This window comes from Python bivittatus, unplaced genomic scaffold (assembly GCF_059951505.1).
Source record: "Python bivittatus isolate LINGU-HERP-01145 unplaced genomic scaffold, Pbiv_v1 ctg000200_np1212, whole genome shotgun sequence".
NCBI lineage: Eukaryota > Metazoa > Chordata > Lepidosauria > Squamata > Pythonidae > Python > Python bivittatus.
In genome coordinates, this window is record NW_028277040.1 from 13,865,502 (window position 1) to 13,882,729 (window position 17,228).

A 17,228-nucleotide genomic window follows, 5' to 3' on the forward strand; every position below is an offset into this window, starting at 1 on the left:
TGCATTCTAAGGACCTGATCTACTTTAGATGTAATATAAAGTTCAGATTGATTTTCGGATAACCAGTAGAGGGCTTGACAAGTTAATATGATAAAAAGCTGCATTTTTTCCATTTGTGGAGCACTTCCAAGCAGCCCCTAACATTTGTCTCAGCAATCACCAAGTGTAGTTCTTCCTTCCCTCCAAGTTAATATGTTGTAGATTATGTCCAGAATGGATCTGATCAGGGTCATGAATCAGTAATGTTAACTCAACTAGCATGCTTTTATAGTTCTTGAAAGAAAGAATTTTTAAATGGCAAAAAGGGAATATACAGTAAACTAAAAAACATCATAAAAAACTAAAATACATGGACATGCACACATACATACATGGCTGATAACCATTACCATTAGATAATTCCAAATTAAATCTGCTTCCATCTGCTTCCAGAACTTGCTGAAGCAGAATCAGCCTGACAATCAGTGGGTGGAAACATGGCATACATTCCCACATCAGGAAAAGCTACATGTGTTGGCCAGAGTGAGTCGTATTGTGACTGACCAAGAATGCCAGTAGAAGAAAGTTTACGTTAATGCCTGAATTACTCTTAAAATAAGAGAATGATTGGGAAATCTGAGGCAAAAGGTAATTTGAGGATTCAACATAAGGGAACAGAACATTATAGTCAGAAGTATTTGTTTGATTCCCTGTGGCTTTTGTCCATTCCATCTTCTTCCCATTTCCTGATCTTTTCCCTACAGCAAATCCAGTGGCTATTGAGCATGTCCAAACCTTTTTCTTAAAGTTCCTAAGGAATTTTCCCCCTAAAATTGTCTTTTTGGTAAACTACTGCAAATCCTGGAGTTTCCCTAGATCAGTGTTTCTCAACCTTGACAACCTGAAGATGTGTGGGGTACACATCTTCAAGTTGCCAAGATTGAAAAATATTGTCCTACATCTACTGCATTTCTCTTTTGTGCTCAGATAGTGATATTTTGGCCATGATAACATTGACAGGTGAAGAACTGACTTCACTGTTGATATATAAAAGGCAGCTCCACAATCAAACATTGCAGCCTATCCCTGGCATGAATGTGAGTGTTACCTGAATATATGATTCAGGTGGCTGAAACATAAAACCAAACATTAGCAAGTCAGACCTACCTTTGGCCTTGCTTCAAAACGTATTCTTCTGAGTGTGTAAATTTCAGTAGAAGAATGAAGGTGAATATTTTAAACCTCCCTTCTCTGGCAAGGTGTTCTTGATCTAGATTAGGACACCCATCCTATCTACCAGCTGCAGGATTAAACTAATATGCAATATTTTATCTAGTGTGTAAGTTGGTACCTAGTCATCTAAATTTCCTGTGTTCTTTTTGTTTTTGTTTTTTTCATTTCCCTTTAGAGATATTGTTGTTGTTATTCCTCCAAATCTTGTGTGTATCTGGAACCACCTTTGTGTGTGGATTGTGTTCTTTTGTCTCCAGCTTTCTAAAGGAAGACTCAAATAATAACATGCAATAACATGCAAGATGATGAGTTTCTGCAGGGTTGCTTTGAATAAAATTCAATACAAGGCCAGAAACCAAGTGATTTCTCCATAGTTAATCATTTCTGGAACAGATCATTTTTCTTATTGAGATTGCCAGGAGACACATCCTTTATCCTGGACAATTTTTTATAGTGGAATATGCATCTTGTTCTTCAAGAAGGGCCCAGCCAGCCAAGGAAAAGAAAAAGAAATCACAGGGGACGAGTGAACATTTGAAAGGGTTTGGACATGTTTCTGATTGCTGCACACCACTGCCCAAAGATCTATCTATTCAATATAGCCAAACACACAAAAAGCATTACATAACCCAAACAGAAATCTTTTTACTGAAGACTGGTCCTATGGAACTACATAGGACTACCCATCGCTCATAAGGATATTCTTCTTTTCTGGAGAAGAAATTAATAGTGACACAGACTTTGTCCAACATTTATATTTAAGTTAAAACTGACTAGCATGAGGTACATGTTTGATTGTTGTCCATGTCCATGGGCTACATTGTCTTCAAAGTGAAATGCAGTGATACTAATGATTTTGATGTGTGACTCTTCATTCAACAGAACATAGAATGTGACATTTCCTGTTATACGTCTGCTCTGATCTTTGGATGGAACTTTAGCTGCTTTACAAGTATTGAACAGTATTAAGGATTTATTCAGCCTTTTGGTAACTTGATTTGCACTGACATTCAAGTGCTATGAAATTCACAGTCACTAAGTCTATTTAGATGAAGTGAAACACTTCAGGAGAATGGTCAGTCCAATCCTGTCTCCTTTTATCTTGTGTAGGGGGTATATGACTAGCCTAGGGTCAGAAATGGGTAACATTTTCACTGAATTCTTTTTTCACATTTCTTTTGGAATGGATGTAGAAGTTTTTTTTTTTAAATGTGGGACAAAGTGAAACTGATAGATCTCTCAGCTGACCTACAGTAGCTCCTAGCTTTGAAGATCCTACACTTCAAGCACTGGCCACTGGGCTTAATTGTTATAGTTTACTAAGCAGTAGTAGTAGAGCTCCATTAAAGTATCTTATTAGAGTGGATGACAAACATATTAGTGTGTTGCTCTGTTGCTGCTAAAAGCATTTTGTCTAAAGTGGATCAGAATTAGCACAACAAAAGAAAAAAAACTACTTGGGCTAAATTGGATGTAATATGTCTGATCTTTAAACCATTAACCGGCATGAAAGGTGGAGGAGCAAGATTGGATCAGGGCTTTATCATAGGGAAGGGAGACTTAACCATTTGCACTGCCATGGTCCAGATTGGGATCCTCCCTTTTCCTGGTAGCCCCATAGAGGAATTCTTTGGCAGCAACATAGACTTTCTGCCATTTGCAGAGAGCACACACATCCCTTTCTCAGTGCTGCTGAAAAACATGGTGTGGCCAAGGGTTAAAGCTCCTCAAAGCAAAATCCCAATATACCATTCCTGCACCAGCTCTTGGTTAAACGGAAAAAACAAAAACAAAACAGCTTTACAGTATCAAACAATGTGATGGCACTATGTAGAATGTTGTGAAATTTCCCCTTCAGGATTTTTTTCTCTTAATACTCAGACTAACACATTCATCTAATGCTTTCTTAGTTCTTTGAAACTTTGCATTATAATATTGTGCCTTTTGAGCTTTCTCTGTCTTGAGATTAGTCAGGTTATATGGCCTTCACTTTTATTATTATTATTTTCCACAGAAGTGACTATTTGTTAAAGTGAAGCTGAAGGCATTAATTTTCAAAATCTAAGTTGTCATTTGCTGCTCTGGAGGAGAGATCAGGGTCAGGGTAGATAAATCTGCCATTTTCACTCTCTTCCAAACATTTTTTTTTAATTATCACATTTGTTCTACTCATAAATAAATTGGTATAAATTTCTATACCATCCAAATTTGGAAGCTGCAGTAGTTCCCAGCATGGAAAGGAGTCAAGCTACTTCTTGCCATGTGTCTGGTTTTTAAAAGACAAGGAATGAGTCTGGCAAAACCAGGTGACAGTCCTGATCCAATGCTGCACATATGATTGAATGCACAGATTCATGGAGTTGAACCCTTAGCTGAGAAATCTGCCAGTTTCACTTTGTGCCAAATTAAAAACATAAAAAGTCTTCTATCTCCATTCATAAGGAAATGCGAAAAAAGAATCCACTGAAAATGTTAACCATTTCTGACCTGAGGCTAGTCATTCCATGCACAGAACATTTCTTGGCATGAAACAATATGCAAGTCCCATTGCATTGCTAAATATCATTAATACAATGATAGTCAAAATCTCACCACATCTTTTCCACAAGAAAGGTATGCATGAAACTGAATATTTTATTCTGTGTACCCTTCAAGCTCCCTTCCATGCTGAGCACCTGTTTCAATTCATGCTCTTGCAAGACTACTTAGAAAATTTGCTCACTGATGCTCAACATCTCTTCTTTGTAGGGTCCTCTCGGTATAGCTGGTTCACCGGGTTTTCCTGGCATACCTGGCATGAAGGTAAGTGTTTTTTTAACTTTATTAATCAATTATGGAATGTACAGTTAGATGGCAGCCCTTGGTCAGCCTCAGCTGATCCCCAAATGGACCTACTTAATTCTTGGATAGGAAATCACCAGGAGTCCAGGCTAGGCAGGAACATCTGAAAATCTCACAGAAGATGGTGATATAAGTTCCTTCAATACTGCTGCTAAGAAATCAAGACACACATCCCCATATAGACATCAGGAACAGAGCTCAACTTGCAGGAGACTTTATCTTTATGCAAACTTCTGTATTCCATAAAAGAGCCAGTTTGGTGTAGGGGTTAAGGCACCAGGCTAGCAACTGGGAAACTGTGAGTTCTAGTCCTGCCTGAGGCACAAAGCCAGCTGGGTGAGCTAGGGAGAGTCCCTCTTTCTCAGCCATGGGAAGGAGGCAATGGCAAGCCACTTCTGAAAAACCTGCCAAGAAAACTGCAGGGTCTTGTCCAGGCAGTCACCAGGAGTCAACACCGACTTGAAGGGGCACACACACATATTCCATAGGGCAGTGAGAAATAAGATTGCTCATAATTAGTGACTCTTAATTTAGAAATTATTTCTCTGATATTATGAACTGAACTATCTGTCACCTTCAGATTTTGGAAAAGATGAGTAAACTCTCCCAGGGATCCCAATGTTAGGAACGTGTATTCAGTGGTTTTGAATGAGTTAACAGAACCTTTAGTTAATTTAATTTATCTCTCATGATCCAGTCTAGATGTGAGTGTCCTGATTGCCAGAGTTTTGAATGATTTTTGGGAGAATCAATATTATAGAAAGACTATACACTCTGCTTTATTTCAGAAGCTATAGTCTCAAACTAGGGTTTATTATCAGTTCTTGAAATTTGGCTTGCTTAGGACTGATTAAGCCTGAGTCTTAGTTCAGATGAGGTGTTGGGTGTTTGTTTGCAGATTATTTTCTGCTTGGCTTAGCTTAGAAGTAGAGAATAGTTGTAATAGTTGGGGGGAGTATATTTAACATTGGGAGGTGGACCGGGTCAGTGATGCATATGTGAGAAAGTTCATGTCATACACACAAGCAGGTCTGAATTGTTATTCCTAAGTTTTTCCTTGTTTTTAAAAAGGTGCTAAGAATGTTTTAGGGCATGCACATAATAATCTTACATGTTTTCTGCTATGAGAGGCTAGGAAACCATGCAGCTGACTTCAGCAACTGGGGTGAAAAGGTGTTGGTGACCTTAAAAATAGGGAGAAAGGCTCTGAGAGCCCACGTTGCCCATCACTATTACAGCTTTTTTTCACCAGTAGGAGGAGAAGCCAAGCAGGAGAGATTAGCCTGCCTAAAACATTATTGTTTTGTGAAACTATTGCCCTGAACTCTCCACTAAAAGAACTGTAGAAAAAGTGTGCTGGTCAAGTATATTGTTGCAACCCCAGATGTGGATGGATGTAATTTGAAATGGGAGATGGGTGTGAACCAAGGACAAGCAAGTATATCACATGTACATCCAGTTTTGAAGTGAAGAAGCCTGCTTCTGAGATAGTCAGTAGAGTTAATCAGACGAAATAAACTTAACTTTACTTCCCAATACGTCGTTTAAAATTCTTCAATTTTTTTTTTACTATTTAAATATAATGTTATTTATCTGCACAGATCTGATTGCAACATCCCTTAGGAAGCTGAAACAGCTGGAAATGCAATCACATTTAATGGACGTTGGCAGTGCTCCTAGGATTATGTGCCACAGAATAATAAAGAGCAGAAAAGCCAAGAACAGCCAGAATTTATTACTCATTTATGTGGTGTCATTAACTGTCCTCTTCTCATGCAAAGTTGGTGTTAATGCTCCTCTTGCCATGTGCAATACCTAAACAAAATTGACAAGGGAGAGGTCATTTAGTGTAAAGAATTAGAATAGGGAAAAGATTCCCCTGCTTTTGGCACTGAAGCACCTTCTATGCATTGGCACTGCAGTTCCGAGAATTTCCAGCCAGCGGTGCTGCTGGCTGGGAATTTTGGGAGTTACCGGCATCACATGTTTGAAAGTGCCAGGCTGAGAAAAACTTCCCTAAATGTATTTATTGTCTTATTTCATTGATTTATTTATCTGCTCTTGAATACCATCGGTGGCAGGTTATTCTCTATTGCTCTAGATTATTTTTTCTAATGCGATGTTTGAGCTTTTTAACTATTTGTTAAACAGTTGTGATGACCTGTTTCTAGACCACTGTTTCTCAACCTTGGCCATTTTCAGATGTCTGGAACTCTAGACCACTGTTTCTCAACCTTGGCAATTTTCAGATGTGTGGACTTCAACTCCCAGAATTTGGGTATGCTGGCTGGGGAATTCTGGGAGTTGAAGTCCACATATCTTAAAGTTGCCAAGGTTGAGAACCCCAGATCTAGATCAAGGCAGCAGCACACAGCTGAGGCCCCTCCATGGCTGTGCTCCTAGAGCCTACTAGTGTGATGAAAGAAGCAAGTAACTGAATATGTGGAGAGACTCCAGATAGCCACTTCATTTAATGAATGTATTAAATTAGGCTAAATCCAGATGAGTTATTATCTTTGCTCTTAGCATGCCCTTCAAAGAGCAGGTAAAATCTTGGGGCCCCTAAATGTTGTGCACCCTGAACTAAGGGCATAATTCTTGAGCAAGTACTTTAAGTATACTGGGAAGAGAATCTTCAGTGGCCTTACAGAACACTTTTATTTCATGGAATTGAAATAGGAGAAATCTTGAGTGTATTACTTCCTGTAGCATTAGACTTTTTTTTTTCCACCAGCTACAGTGTTTCCCTGAATTCTGATAAGGGTCTGTTTCCTTAGTCTCTCCCTGTGTGTGACAAGTGAGTGTCATGGAGACATGGGCTTTTTTTCTTCACAACCCATATCCTTGATCATAGGAGGAGCACTGAAGAAACTTGGAGAATTTCAAGCTCATGGAATGCTTATCTCTTCATCTGTTGTCCTCACCACTGAATGGAGGTGGCAACATTTAGTTGATCTTGGTTGATTTCGAAAACCCAAGCAAAGTCAGATCTTGTTAGTAACAGGTTGGGAGACCATGAGAAAACCACAGGGCTATAGACTAAACTGGGAAGTTGAAAAAAAACAAAAAACAAAACGAGAAGAAGGAAATGTAAACCACTTTTGTATTCTTGCGAAGGAAACAATATGGTAATGGAGCCACCAGAAGTTGAGCTTGACTTGAAGGAGACTAGCGTTTATGCTGAATCTGTACATTGCCTGGGAATGTACAGTGGGAGATGAGACTGCGGGCATAATGTCTCCCAGATTGTGTATTGCACTATTCTCCCTATTAAACAAGACTCCAAATGTGTTGCAAAGCAGCTGGTAGATCAGCTGAGGAGAACTTTTGTTTCACTGTTCTTTGTTGCCTCAGAGTTTTTAAGAGCTAAATTTCTGATGTGCAATCTGGCAACTGTAGTAGGATTTAGTCACCCATATCAGTGCAGTTAAAGTTCTTGGATTTCCTAGCAACTCTCTTTATGTCCCTTCTCCTAGAAACCCTTGTCTCTGATCTGTGAAGGAAAGAAGTACCAAGGTAGTTCTGTGGGATGGTGGTAGTAATAGTTGTTGGACTGAAGTTTTCTGTGCCTTGAAATGACGAAATCCTATGCAGCACAGCAAACATCTGCTAACCACGGACTTGGAGAGAAAGGATAAAACTAATCAGTCCAACAGAAGTATTATGTTGTATTTACAGTTGGCAATTCTCACTGAACAAGAACTTAATAGCCAGTGCAGTAATTTAGTGAATCAAATAGTAACCCTTCTAAAACATGTGTAATAAAGTGAGGCCAGGATTTAACAAATGTCTAAAGGAAATGCATGACATTTCTGGTTTTTTTTTAATTGGAGTCAAGTCCCTCAGTTTAACAGATCAGTAGAATGATACCACATTACATTAAGAATCACCATATGCATCCATAATATGCTGTCTCTAATTTATTTATTAATTGCATGCTATTAACATGATTTGAATATGAATGCAGTAGGTAGATCATATGAGCCCTACCTGGCTCTCAGCCCCATTTTTGTAACTCCAGGAGTCTTCCAAGGTCATCATGCCAAAATTTGATGGCAAAACACTGAATAACAATAGTCGTTTTTATAGGGTTTTTTTTAGCCGAATAATGTCTGTAATAAGTAACCAGTGGGTTTCACATGCCTATTTTAATTAGACAAATTACTATGAAAAGCTCATTATAAAAAAAGAGCCATCAATTCTTTTTCAGCCACCTTCTGATTATGGTATCCCATCACTCCCAGGTACCTATGGCCTTTTGCAGCCAAAAAATGTGTAAAGTGAGGAGGAGAAGGAGGAGATGGAGGAGGAGGAGGGGGAAGAAGAGGAGGTGGCAGCTGTAGCAACCATGTCTAGCTGTAAAATAGTTGTTTGTCTTTTACACTAATTCCACTATAAAAAATTATTCATCTCATTGTATAAAGAAAAGCCTTGAATTCACTTTTTGAAAAGTAAGATGATTTTTATAAAACAACAACACAAAACAGTTCAACAGAAAATGAAAAAATCCCAGTGTTTTTTAAAATCACACCTAATATGCTGAATTCAGAAACTGGATATGAGCCTGAATGGATTCTTGATCAGGTAATGTGATGGGGCTGAAGACGCTTTATTTCTGTGCTGAAGGACAAAATGGGAACCCACCACTCCATGTATAGAATCCAGGTAGACTGCACTTCATCTTGGTTCTACGTTAGTGCCAGGGTAGCATTGTATTCCACATTTAGACTAGCTTGGGAGATTCAGGTAGTTATGAGGAACAGCTGGGAGCAGGCACTCTATTGTATTCTAACATTTTTAATCCAAATAAGCACTTAAAAAAAAAAAGCACCTTCAGTTAATGAGAGAATCAATATCGTTGCATTAATATGGTGGTTAGTATTAATATTGCATTTCCTACTTTCTCTTTTAATGTGAAACTTCAGGGCGAAGCTGGTCCAACAGGTGCACGTGGTCCAGAAGGTCCTCAAGGACAAAGAGGAGAAACAGGTCCTCCAGGTCCCCTAGGATTATTTGGTCTTCCTGTAAGTTCTTCAAACTGTTATAAATTAAGAATGTGAGCTACTCATTCCTGACTGGCAACTATGCATTGTTTATAAATATACAGAGATAAAAATATAGCACGCAGATGGAAGATCTATGCACTGTCTTCAACAAAAGCATATGAACAGAGAATAATTCATTCAAAAGTTAGAGATGATTGTAAACACATAAACAGAGGCACAGGTTATAAAAGAGAGAGATCACTTAGTACACCTTGGTTTTTGGTATAACAGGTAATATCGTATTCTGTGTCTAGTCACAGTTACAGAGTAATCAGAAAAGGCTTGAAAACAGAAACTACCTTTGCATTATGTAGCTTAAAGTAACTGTACAATAACTCCTTTGCTTAGGGCAGCCAGATGTATATGCAGTTGCCAGAGATTTATGGATCAGCCAATTTGCATTTTCTTTGTATCTTTCCATACTATATAGTTTTTAATGCAACTTTCCATATGGATGCATTTTTATATGGTTTGTTTTTGGTTTTTTTTTGGTCTGGAGCTAAATCACAAAATCTGGAGAAGTAGGGAATGTGAAGGATAAGTGTTCTGATCCAAGTAGCTATGCACAAAATATGAATTAGGTCAGTTTGTTTAAAAATGTAGAACAGATGAAATTTTCTGACACTTCTATCACCTTATAGAAATTGCTTAGAAGTTACGGTTTTTCAAGGATATGTAAGAGCTCCCCAGAATAGGCAAGTTCAAAAAGCTTGAAACTATTTGCATTTATGTTGGAGGAGAGGTGCCTTAAGATGTCTAGACATTTAAAGCACCTACTTCACTCCTTAAAATTTCACCTCTTAAAATTGTACCCTTGCCTACTAACCTTTTGGAATGTATTTCTTCAATAGGCTGGGCAAAGTTTGGTTATCATATTTAATTCTTACCGCTTCTTCTGTGTCAGTTTTAAGCAAGTAGCAGCTTTAATTCGTATTTCAGTGGAAATAACAAAAGATTTTGTGGCACCTTAAAGACTAAACATTTTATTATAACATGTTTTCAAAGTCTATTCCATGAGAGGTTATGCAATAGTAAATGTGTTCATTTTTAACTAAGCCTGAATAATCAAAGCTGGGTCAGAATCCAAGATACTTGCTATTGTTAACCTTCTTTGTATGGTTTTAGGGTAGTTGCTTTTGGTAAGCAAAGGACAGATGTCCATAAAATTGTAGTCTGTGACCACTGGCATTGATGTTAAACAGCTGTCAATGTCTATTCACCATGAAAAATACTCCAGTCTATGTTGTTTAGAAATTGTCGCTTGTTACATAATAAATTGACATTTGTATGTGATATTTCAGTCTAATGGGTGCATAGGAATAGGTGTGCTTGTTGAAACTGTATTGATACATAACTGTTTTGTGCTATTTTAGGGTGCTGTAGGTACAGATGGTTCCCCAGGTGCTAAAGGGCCTAGTGTAAGTAACTGATTCAAGCAAATACTCTTTTTAAGACCTTATATTTCTTCTGTGGACATTGTTGACCATATAAATGTATCTCATAGGGATCTCCAGGAACTTCAGGGCCACCTGGCTTAACAGGTCCACTTGGTTCTCCAGGACCACAAGGAAGCACAGGTCCTCCTGGCATTCGAGGACAAACGGTAATGATTTCCAACATCAGAAATTGATTTATTGTTCCAGTAGTTTTATTATTGTTACATTTTTTATACAACTACCACAAATGTTTTAATTGTATTATTACTATAATACAATAATAAGTTGTTTATTATTTAGTGTTTTGATTTATGTTCCATCTTTCTGCCCATAGGGCCCTCAAGAAAGGTAGCAATCTAAACAGAATTATTATTAACAGTAACAGAATTAACATTAAGAATAACAGAATAAAAATAGGCCTTTTTGTTAGAACAACACAGGACTTTTAAGAGGATGTTTTCTATAACTTACAAGCCACCAGGTGCTCAAGAGATTGAGGCTGGAAATTGCAAGCATATTTAAGGGAGCTCCTTCTCCCAGTTGTAATGCCTGAATAATTTTATACTGAGATAAGCAAATTCTCAGGCAGTGTTTTGAAGATGAAAATCAACATTTTAAATTTTTAATGTTTTAGGGATTGCTGACAACAGTCCATGTTTTGTTTATTTACATATAGGACTGCTCTCCATGAAGTATATGTCTTAATATAGACCATATCATTACAATACTATTGAACAGATCATATAGATCATACCATGATCTGTACCACTGTAGAGACCATGAATGTTACCTATGATAATAAATTATAATAAATGAACAAGACATGTGAGTGACAAAAATTCTTGTACTTCCTATCACCTTGAATAACTCAGATCATTATTTTAATGGATGATACTTACTTTCAGGGAGATCCTGGTGTTCCAGGGTTCAAAGGAGAAGCTGGGCCCAAAGGAGAACCAGTAAGTTTTCAAAATGTATCCTCTAGAAACCATATTTAAAATGCCCTTTTACAAAATAACATGCATTTTTTTCTGTTATTCAGTTCTGTCCTTAATATGCTAGAATCTTTATGGTTTAATTTCAAACTTTATTTTTCATTTTGGTTGTTATTTTTTCTCGTTGTAAATTACTCATTAATACTTATTAGACTTATATTCCATCCTCCAGCTTTTCTATACCTTGTGAGGTAGTCTGAGCTGAGGGAGAGTGAGGGTTCAAAATCCTCCAGTGAGTTTTTGCGGCTGAAGTTGGATCTTAACCTTAATCTCCCTGATCCTAGTTGTAAACCTTAATTGCTAATTGTGCTGTCCCATTGACCTCTCCATATCGCAAAAGAATACCATTTTTGATTTTAAGAAAACAAATATGAAACTTGGCCCTGAAATTGTTTTTCTCTTTAAAGATTTATTTAGCTTGAAGGGGTGATTTGAATATTATTAAACACACAGCAGACACTTTTCCCTTCCTTGGGAAACTAGCTGGTAATGTAACAAGGGAGCCATCCTAATTTCCCACTTAACTGTGGCATGAAAAAGCATTGTTACCAATTTTTAAAGGACATGTCCACATGACACGTCACTGCTGTCTCATTTGCAGCCTGCTGTGGAGGTGGCCTAGAGTTGTCTGTATCTCTTTATTTATATCTGTGCCCCCAAATCTATTTCATAAATATCTACAATACTAGAAAATCTACATTCACCTAATAAACCCTTCCTTAGCTACTTCAAATAATTATTCACTATTCAATAACTCAATCATTATTCCAAAGAATAATTGCAGAGTTAATTTTTCCTAATGCAATTTGGCCAGTGTTCTAGAATTGCTAGAGTCTTGGAATATATGCAAGGAAAAAAACATGAAGAAGAAATGTTTGCAGAAATGATATCTTTTAAGATCCTTCTTCAAGAAATATAACTGGATTTTAAATGGGGCATCAGCATTTGCTTGTGTCAATGGGAATGTGGCTGAATTATGGTTTTGTACATTTACTTTATAAGTGTAAATGTTTTTCACTAGGGTCCCCACGGCCCCCAAGGACCAATTGGACCTGTTGGTGAAGAAGGGAAAAGAGGTCCTCGTGGTGACCCAGGATCAGTCGGTGTTCCTGGATCTGTTGGAGAGAGGGTAAGAACAATGATTAAAAAAACCAAAATCTCAGTAGTTTTATTTGGGCTAGCTTTGGAAAAGCCCTGTTTATTTTTGTGCTTGAGAGCAGAAAATCCAAAAGGTGTCCTACCACGATGGCAAAACAATGGTCTGGATTTTGTTTTCAGTCCCTTCAGAGGAAAGTGTATAAGATAGCTTTTTTCTAACTCAGTTCCTTGCTCCTTCCAAAAATCTTCTCTGACTTTTTGGAAGGCATGTATGGCTTCAAGAGTAAGGAAAAATTAGCAGATATTACCTTTCCATTTTTTTTTCTCTATTAACCCATCACAAAAGTTTCTAAATCAAAGATTTGGATTCAATTCATTAATTAACAACTTTCTCCAATGAAACTCCAAAATCTGTTGCTTTAGAAGAATCACTTTGTGCTTGTTAATAGTGAGATAGGATCTGAACTTCCTAGAGCGAACAACTGAGTTTGTACAATGAAAAACATTTTCTATAAAGTTCAGAACAGCGAAGCAATTTTAAAAAACGGACATATGGGACTAAATGTGATAGGGTGTTGTCATATAATTATTGTAAAAAAAAAAGTTTTCTTAAATTTACCCATATTGGTAAATATCACCTGACAAAATAATGTCATTTTATTTTAGTTGTATTCCACAGAAATGAGCAAAGAGGTTTTGTCCTGTTCCTTCTTTGTTTTTAATGTGCTTGCTTTCTAGCATTTCAATAAATGTGCTAAGTGATGTAGTTGGTTTCTAAATATCTCCATGGCAAGCATTCACTTAACTAATGGGTTTAAGGGTTGGTTGGTTGGTTGGTTTATTTTTTGTATAGGTGTGTTATTGACTAGGATAAATAATACTGTTGTGAAAATTGTATCATATGGTCATTATTATTATTGTATCATTATCAGATTTCTGTATCCCTTATGCTAAGTATTAAATATATAGTTGACTATATATTATTATAGCCCGTCATAGATAATGATGCTGGATAAACTTAGATTTCACTAGGAAATGTCCTCATCAGCAACGCCCAGATCAGGGTGTCTATTGTATATTGGTAATCCTTCGGCATTTCTACTGTCTGAATGTTTTTTTCTCCAGCTGGGATATATTTAAAATCAAATTTTAAGTTTAAAAGAAAGTATAAATGTCACAAGCATGGATCATATATGTCACTCCATAAAAAAGGCATGCCTTTGTTTCCATAGGGTCCTCCTGGCAACCGTGGCTTTCCAGGATCTGATGGTTTGCCAGGGCCGAAGGTGAGTTAATAAGGCTATAAGGATTATTAAGATCATTTATAATCGTACTATATATATAGATAGATATGGGAAATGGAGTCAAAAGCAAGGCTAGTCAAAATAGTGCATAAGATAAGGAACATAATGTCATCCCTTATTTTCTTTTCTCAGCAAGTCTCCACTTTAAAAAAAAAAAAGAACTGGGTGCACCTCGGCTGGTAGAAGGATACTGCCATTGGAGATTTAGGAGAGGCAATTTTAAATTTAGAGATTAGCCAAGAAAAACCTATCTATTTATGTTGCCTTTGATTTATCTTGCTTTCTTGATGTATCTTTCTAAGGGAAATTAATCCATCTGAAACAAATTGTTCTGCTAGAGCAGTTATTGGGTAACTCAAATTATTTGGAAATAAAATCGAGGCACATACCCTTGAAATCACCTACCTAGTAATTAATTAATTACTAATTAATTACGCCTGAAATGCCATTGAGTAATGTTTCTTTTGCTTTCCTTTTCAGGGAGCTCAAGGAGAACGTGGTCCTGCAGGGGCTCCAGGCCCTAAAGGAAGCCAAGGGGATCCTGGTCGCACGGGTGAACCTGGTCTCCCAGGTGCCAGGGTAAAGAAAGAATAATAATCCTACTTTATACATCCAGATTTAACGTGCCTAAGAGATGGAGAGGACTGCTCACATCGGGAAGTCAAAAGTCTTGACTTTTGACTTAATACCATTTAGGTCAAAAGGAACAAGAGGACTGTAAATGTCAAACAGTATAGAAATAGTATATATGTACATGGATAAATTGTTCTTATGAATATGTGTAATTTTTGGATGCAGAGGGTAATCAAGCACCAGAATTAGTATTGTTTTGTAATACTTTATTTTTACAGGGTCTGACAGGAAATCCAGGGGTCTCAGGTCCAGAAGGGAAACCTGGTCCTTTGGTAAGTAAATTGAGATATTTGTGGGAGAATTTAGCTGACTTGTGTCTAGACTTATTTGACTATAAGTCAGATTAATTGAGTGGGATGTTACTCTTGATACCCTTACTCTTGCTGTCCTTCTGTATCCCTCTCAAGTTCATTTTAGAGAGCAATTCTCACTGGGGTAGGAATGAAAGGGGTCTGTTATGTGAAAACCCAACTCGGTGAGGATAGGATATGGGACTGGCCTTTTAAAGGTCCCAAGCTAAAAATCAGGAGCCCATGAATTCTAGTCCTGCCTTGGGCCCGGGAGGCAACTGGATGACTTTGGCAAGGACAAACCACTTCCAAAAAATATCACCAAGAAAACTGCAGGGATTTGGCCAGGCAATCACCGGGATTCAAGACTGACTTGAAGGCAAAAAGAAAATAAGCAACACCCCCAACCTTCAGCTGAACAACTGTTTAGATGCAATCTTTTCTAAAGTTAAATCTTATTTAATAATTACTTCAGATACACACACACACACATACAAATTTAGATAGTGCTAAACAGGTTAACTGTAAACATTTAACTGTAGCTGGTAGCCATGCCCAAGACTGAACTGTGATATCATTATCTGCTAACCATGGGAGCTAAACAAAACCTAAAGAGACTCAAATTCAGAGATTGTGTATCTTTGAATGTCAGAGTCAAATAATGAGAGCAGAGTCAGGATGGCAATGGGTGAGCAGCTCTGAATTTGAACTCCCCAATCCCTTTTATCTTTTCACTTTTATTGCTTTTATACACACATTCAGACAAATAACAAGGGAAAACCAATACTATGGGGCCTTCAACATCAGATTTCCAGAAGTTATTTCCTTCGGTCCCCTTTCCCTTGTCTCAGATGCAGGCACGCCCCACTTGAAAGGGATTTCTGGATCTGTTACTGCAATGGTGTGATTCAGCATATTTCCAGATGCCAATAGCCTGACTGCTTTACTCCACCCTAATGTTGATGACATCTGTGTAACTGAAACTTTAAATTCTAGTTGTAAATTAGAAAATGCATAGGTCAAGTGTGGGTTGATTACAGTCCAAAAATACTAGAGGTGATTAATTCAGTATTAGAACGATGATATTGATATAGAGATAGGAACACTCATTTACTGAGAATACTTTTAACCCTTTTTATAGTTCTGAGAAGATCTTAGAATACAGAGTATTCTTAGAATAAAAACACACACAGGTGAGGTACATAAATGACATGGTATATGGAGCTGGGATAATTCAAAGGACACTTCCTAGCCTCATCCTTGTTTTTCCTAGAATGGAGGGAGTGGAGCTGAGTAGCTAGTACTCACATTGCCTCTAATGGAAATAACTGTATTAGGGATTATTATCCCAGTACATTTTACAGCTATGGACTAACAAACGTTAGAAGTGCTAAATAAGCGAACTAGCCATTTTGTGATACATATGACCTATATTGAGGAAATAACAGAACATGGAGTCAACAGGACATGGATTTCCAGCTTTCCAATTCCATTTCCTGAAAGATCCTATATTGGTGTGTGAGAATGGTTCTGCAACTGAAATTTGCAAAAAAAAAAAAAAAAAAAGTCTGTAAGCAAACTGGATTTAATGTTATCCATGTTCAGGATTAAATGCTTGATGTTATCTTAGGGTGCTCCAGGAGAAGATGGTCGGCCAGGCCCAGCAGGTTCAATTGGAATTAGAGGCCAGCCAGGTAGCATGGGTCTCCCTGGGCCAAAAGGCAGTAGTGTAAGTATTGGGCTTCATAGTTTGCCCATATTTACCAAGTTGCATAATAATATTAATATTAATAATAATGATAATAATAATATATTTAAATAGGGGGATCCTGGAAAACCTGGAGAAGCGGGAAATGCTGGTGTCCCAGGGCAGAGAGTAAGTATTTTTTTTTAAAAAAAAGATCTAAACCACAGCATTTATGGTGCATGTGTATATACATGTATATACCATCTCAATCAACTTTATTTATTATATTACTTTAGGGGGCACCTGGTAAAGATGGTGAAGTTGGCCCTGCTGGTTCTGTTGGTCCCCATGTAAGTTCTATCTAAACTCTTCTGGTGTGCAAGGATACTGTTCAAGATAAATGCTTTTGTCTGAATGCCATTGAAATAATGGGTTCAATCCCTGCAGAATGAGAGTGTTGTGTATACATACTTATGAATGCATGATCATTTCCTTGCTAAATTCATTTTTTTTAAAGGAGCGGTAGTGGGAAGATGGACGGATGAGATATACTTAATGATGGGGTAGAGAATTATTGGAGGATAACACAACCTTGCTGAAATACAAAGGCAGAAAATTTGCTATTCAGTTCTTTTGTCAGAGGAATCTTTAATTCATTCATAGAATTGATGCTACATGCTGTTGTAG

General features: G+C 37.4%; 1 protein-coding gene across 1 annotated transcript in view; it reads left to right on the forward strand.

Moving 5' to 3' along the window:
* The window catches only part of COL5A2 (collagen type V alpha 2 chain), a 155,860-nt gene that overhangs the window by 110,523 nt on the left and 28,109 nt on the right, over positions 1-17,228 (forward strand). Inside the window, exons 18-29 of the mRNA XM_088135723.1 lie at positions 3,961-4,014; positions 8,979-9,077; positions 10,472-10,516; positions 10,603-10,701; positions 11,440-11,493; positions 12,551-12,658; positions 13,860-13,913; positions 14,412-14,510; positions 14,783-14,836; positions 16,485-16,583; positions 16,677-16,730; positions 16,838-16,891. Coding sequence (XP_087991849.1) covers positions 3,961-4,014; positions 8,979-9,077; positions 10,472-10,516; positions 10,603-10,701; positions 11,440-11,493; positions 12,551-12,658; positions 13,860-13,913; positions 14,412-14,510; positions 14,783-14,836; positions 16,485-16,583; positions 16,677-16,730; positions 16,838-16,891 — 873 coding nt within the window. The remainder of the gene's footprint in view (positions 1-3,960; positions 4,015-8,978; positions 9,078-10,471; positions 10,517-10,602; positions 10,702-11,439; positions 11,494-12,550; positions 12,659-13,859; positions 13,914-14,411; positions 14,511-14,782; positions 14,837-16,484; positions 16,584-16,676; positions 16,731-16,837; positions 16,892-17,228) is intronic.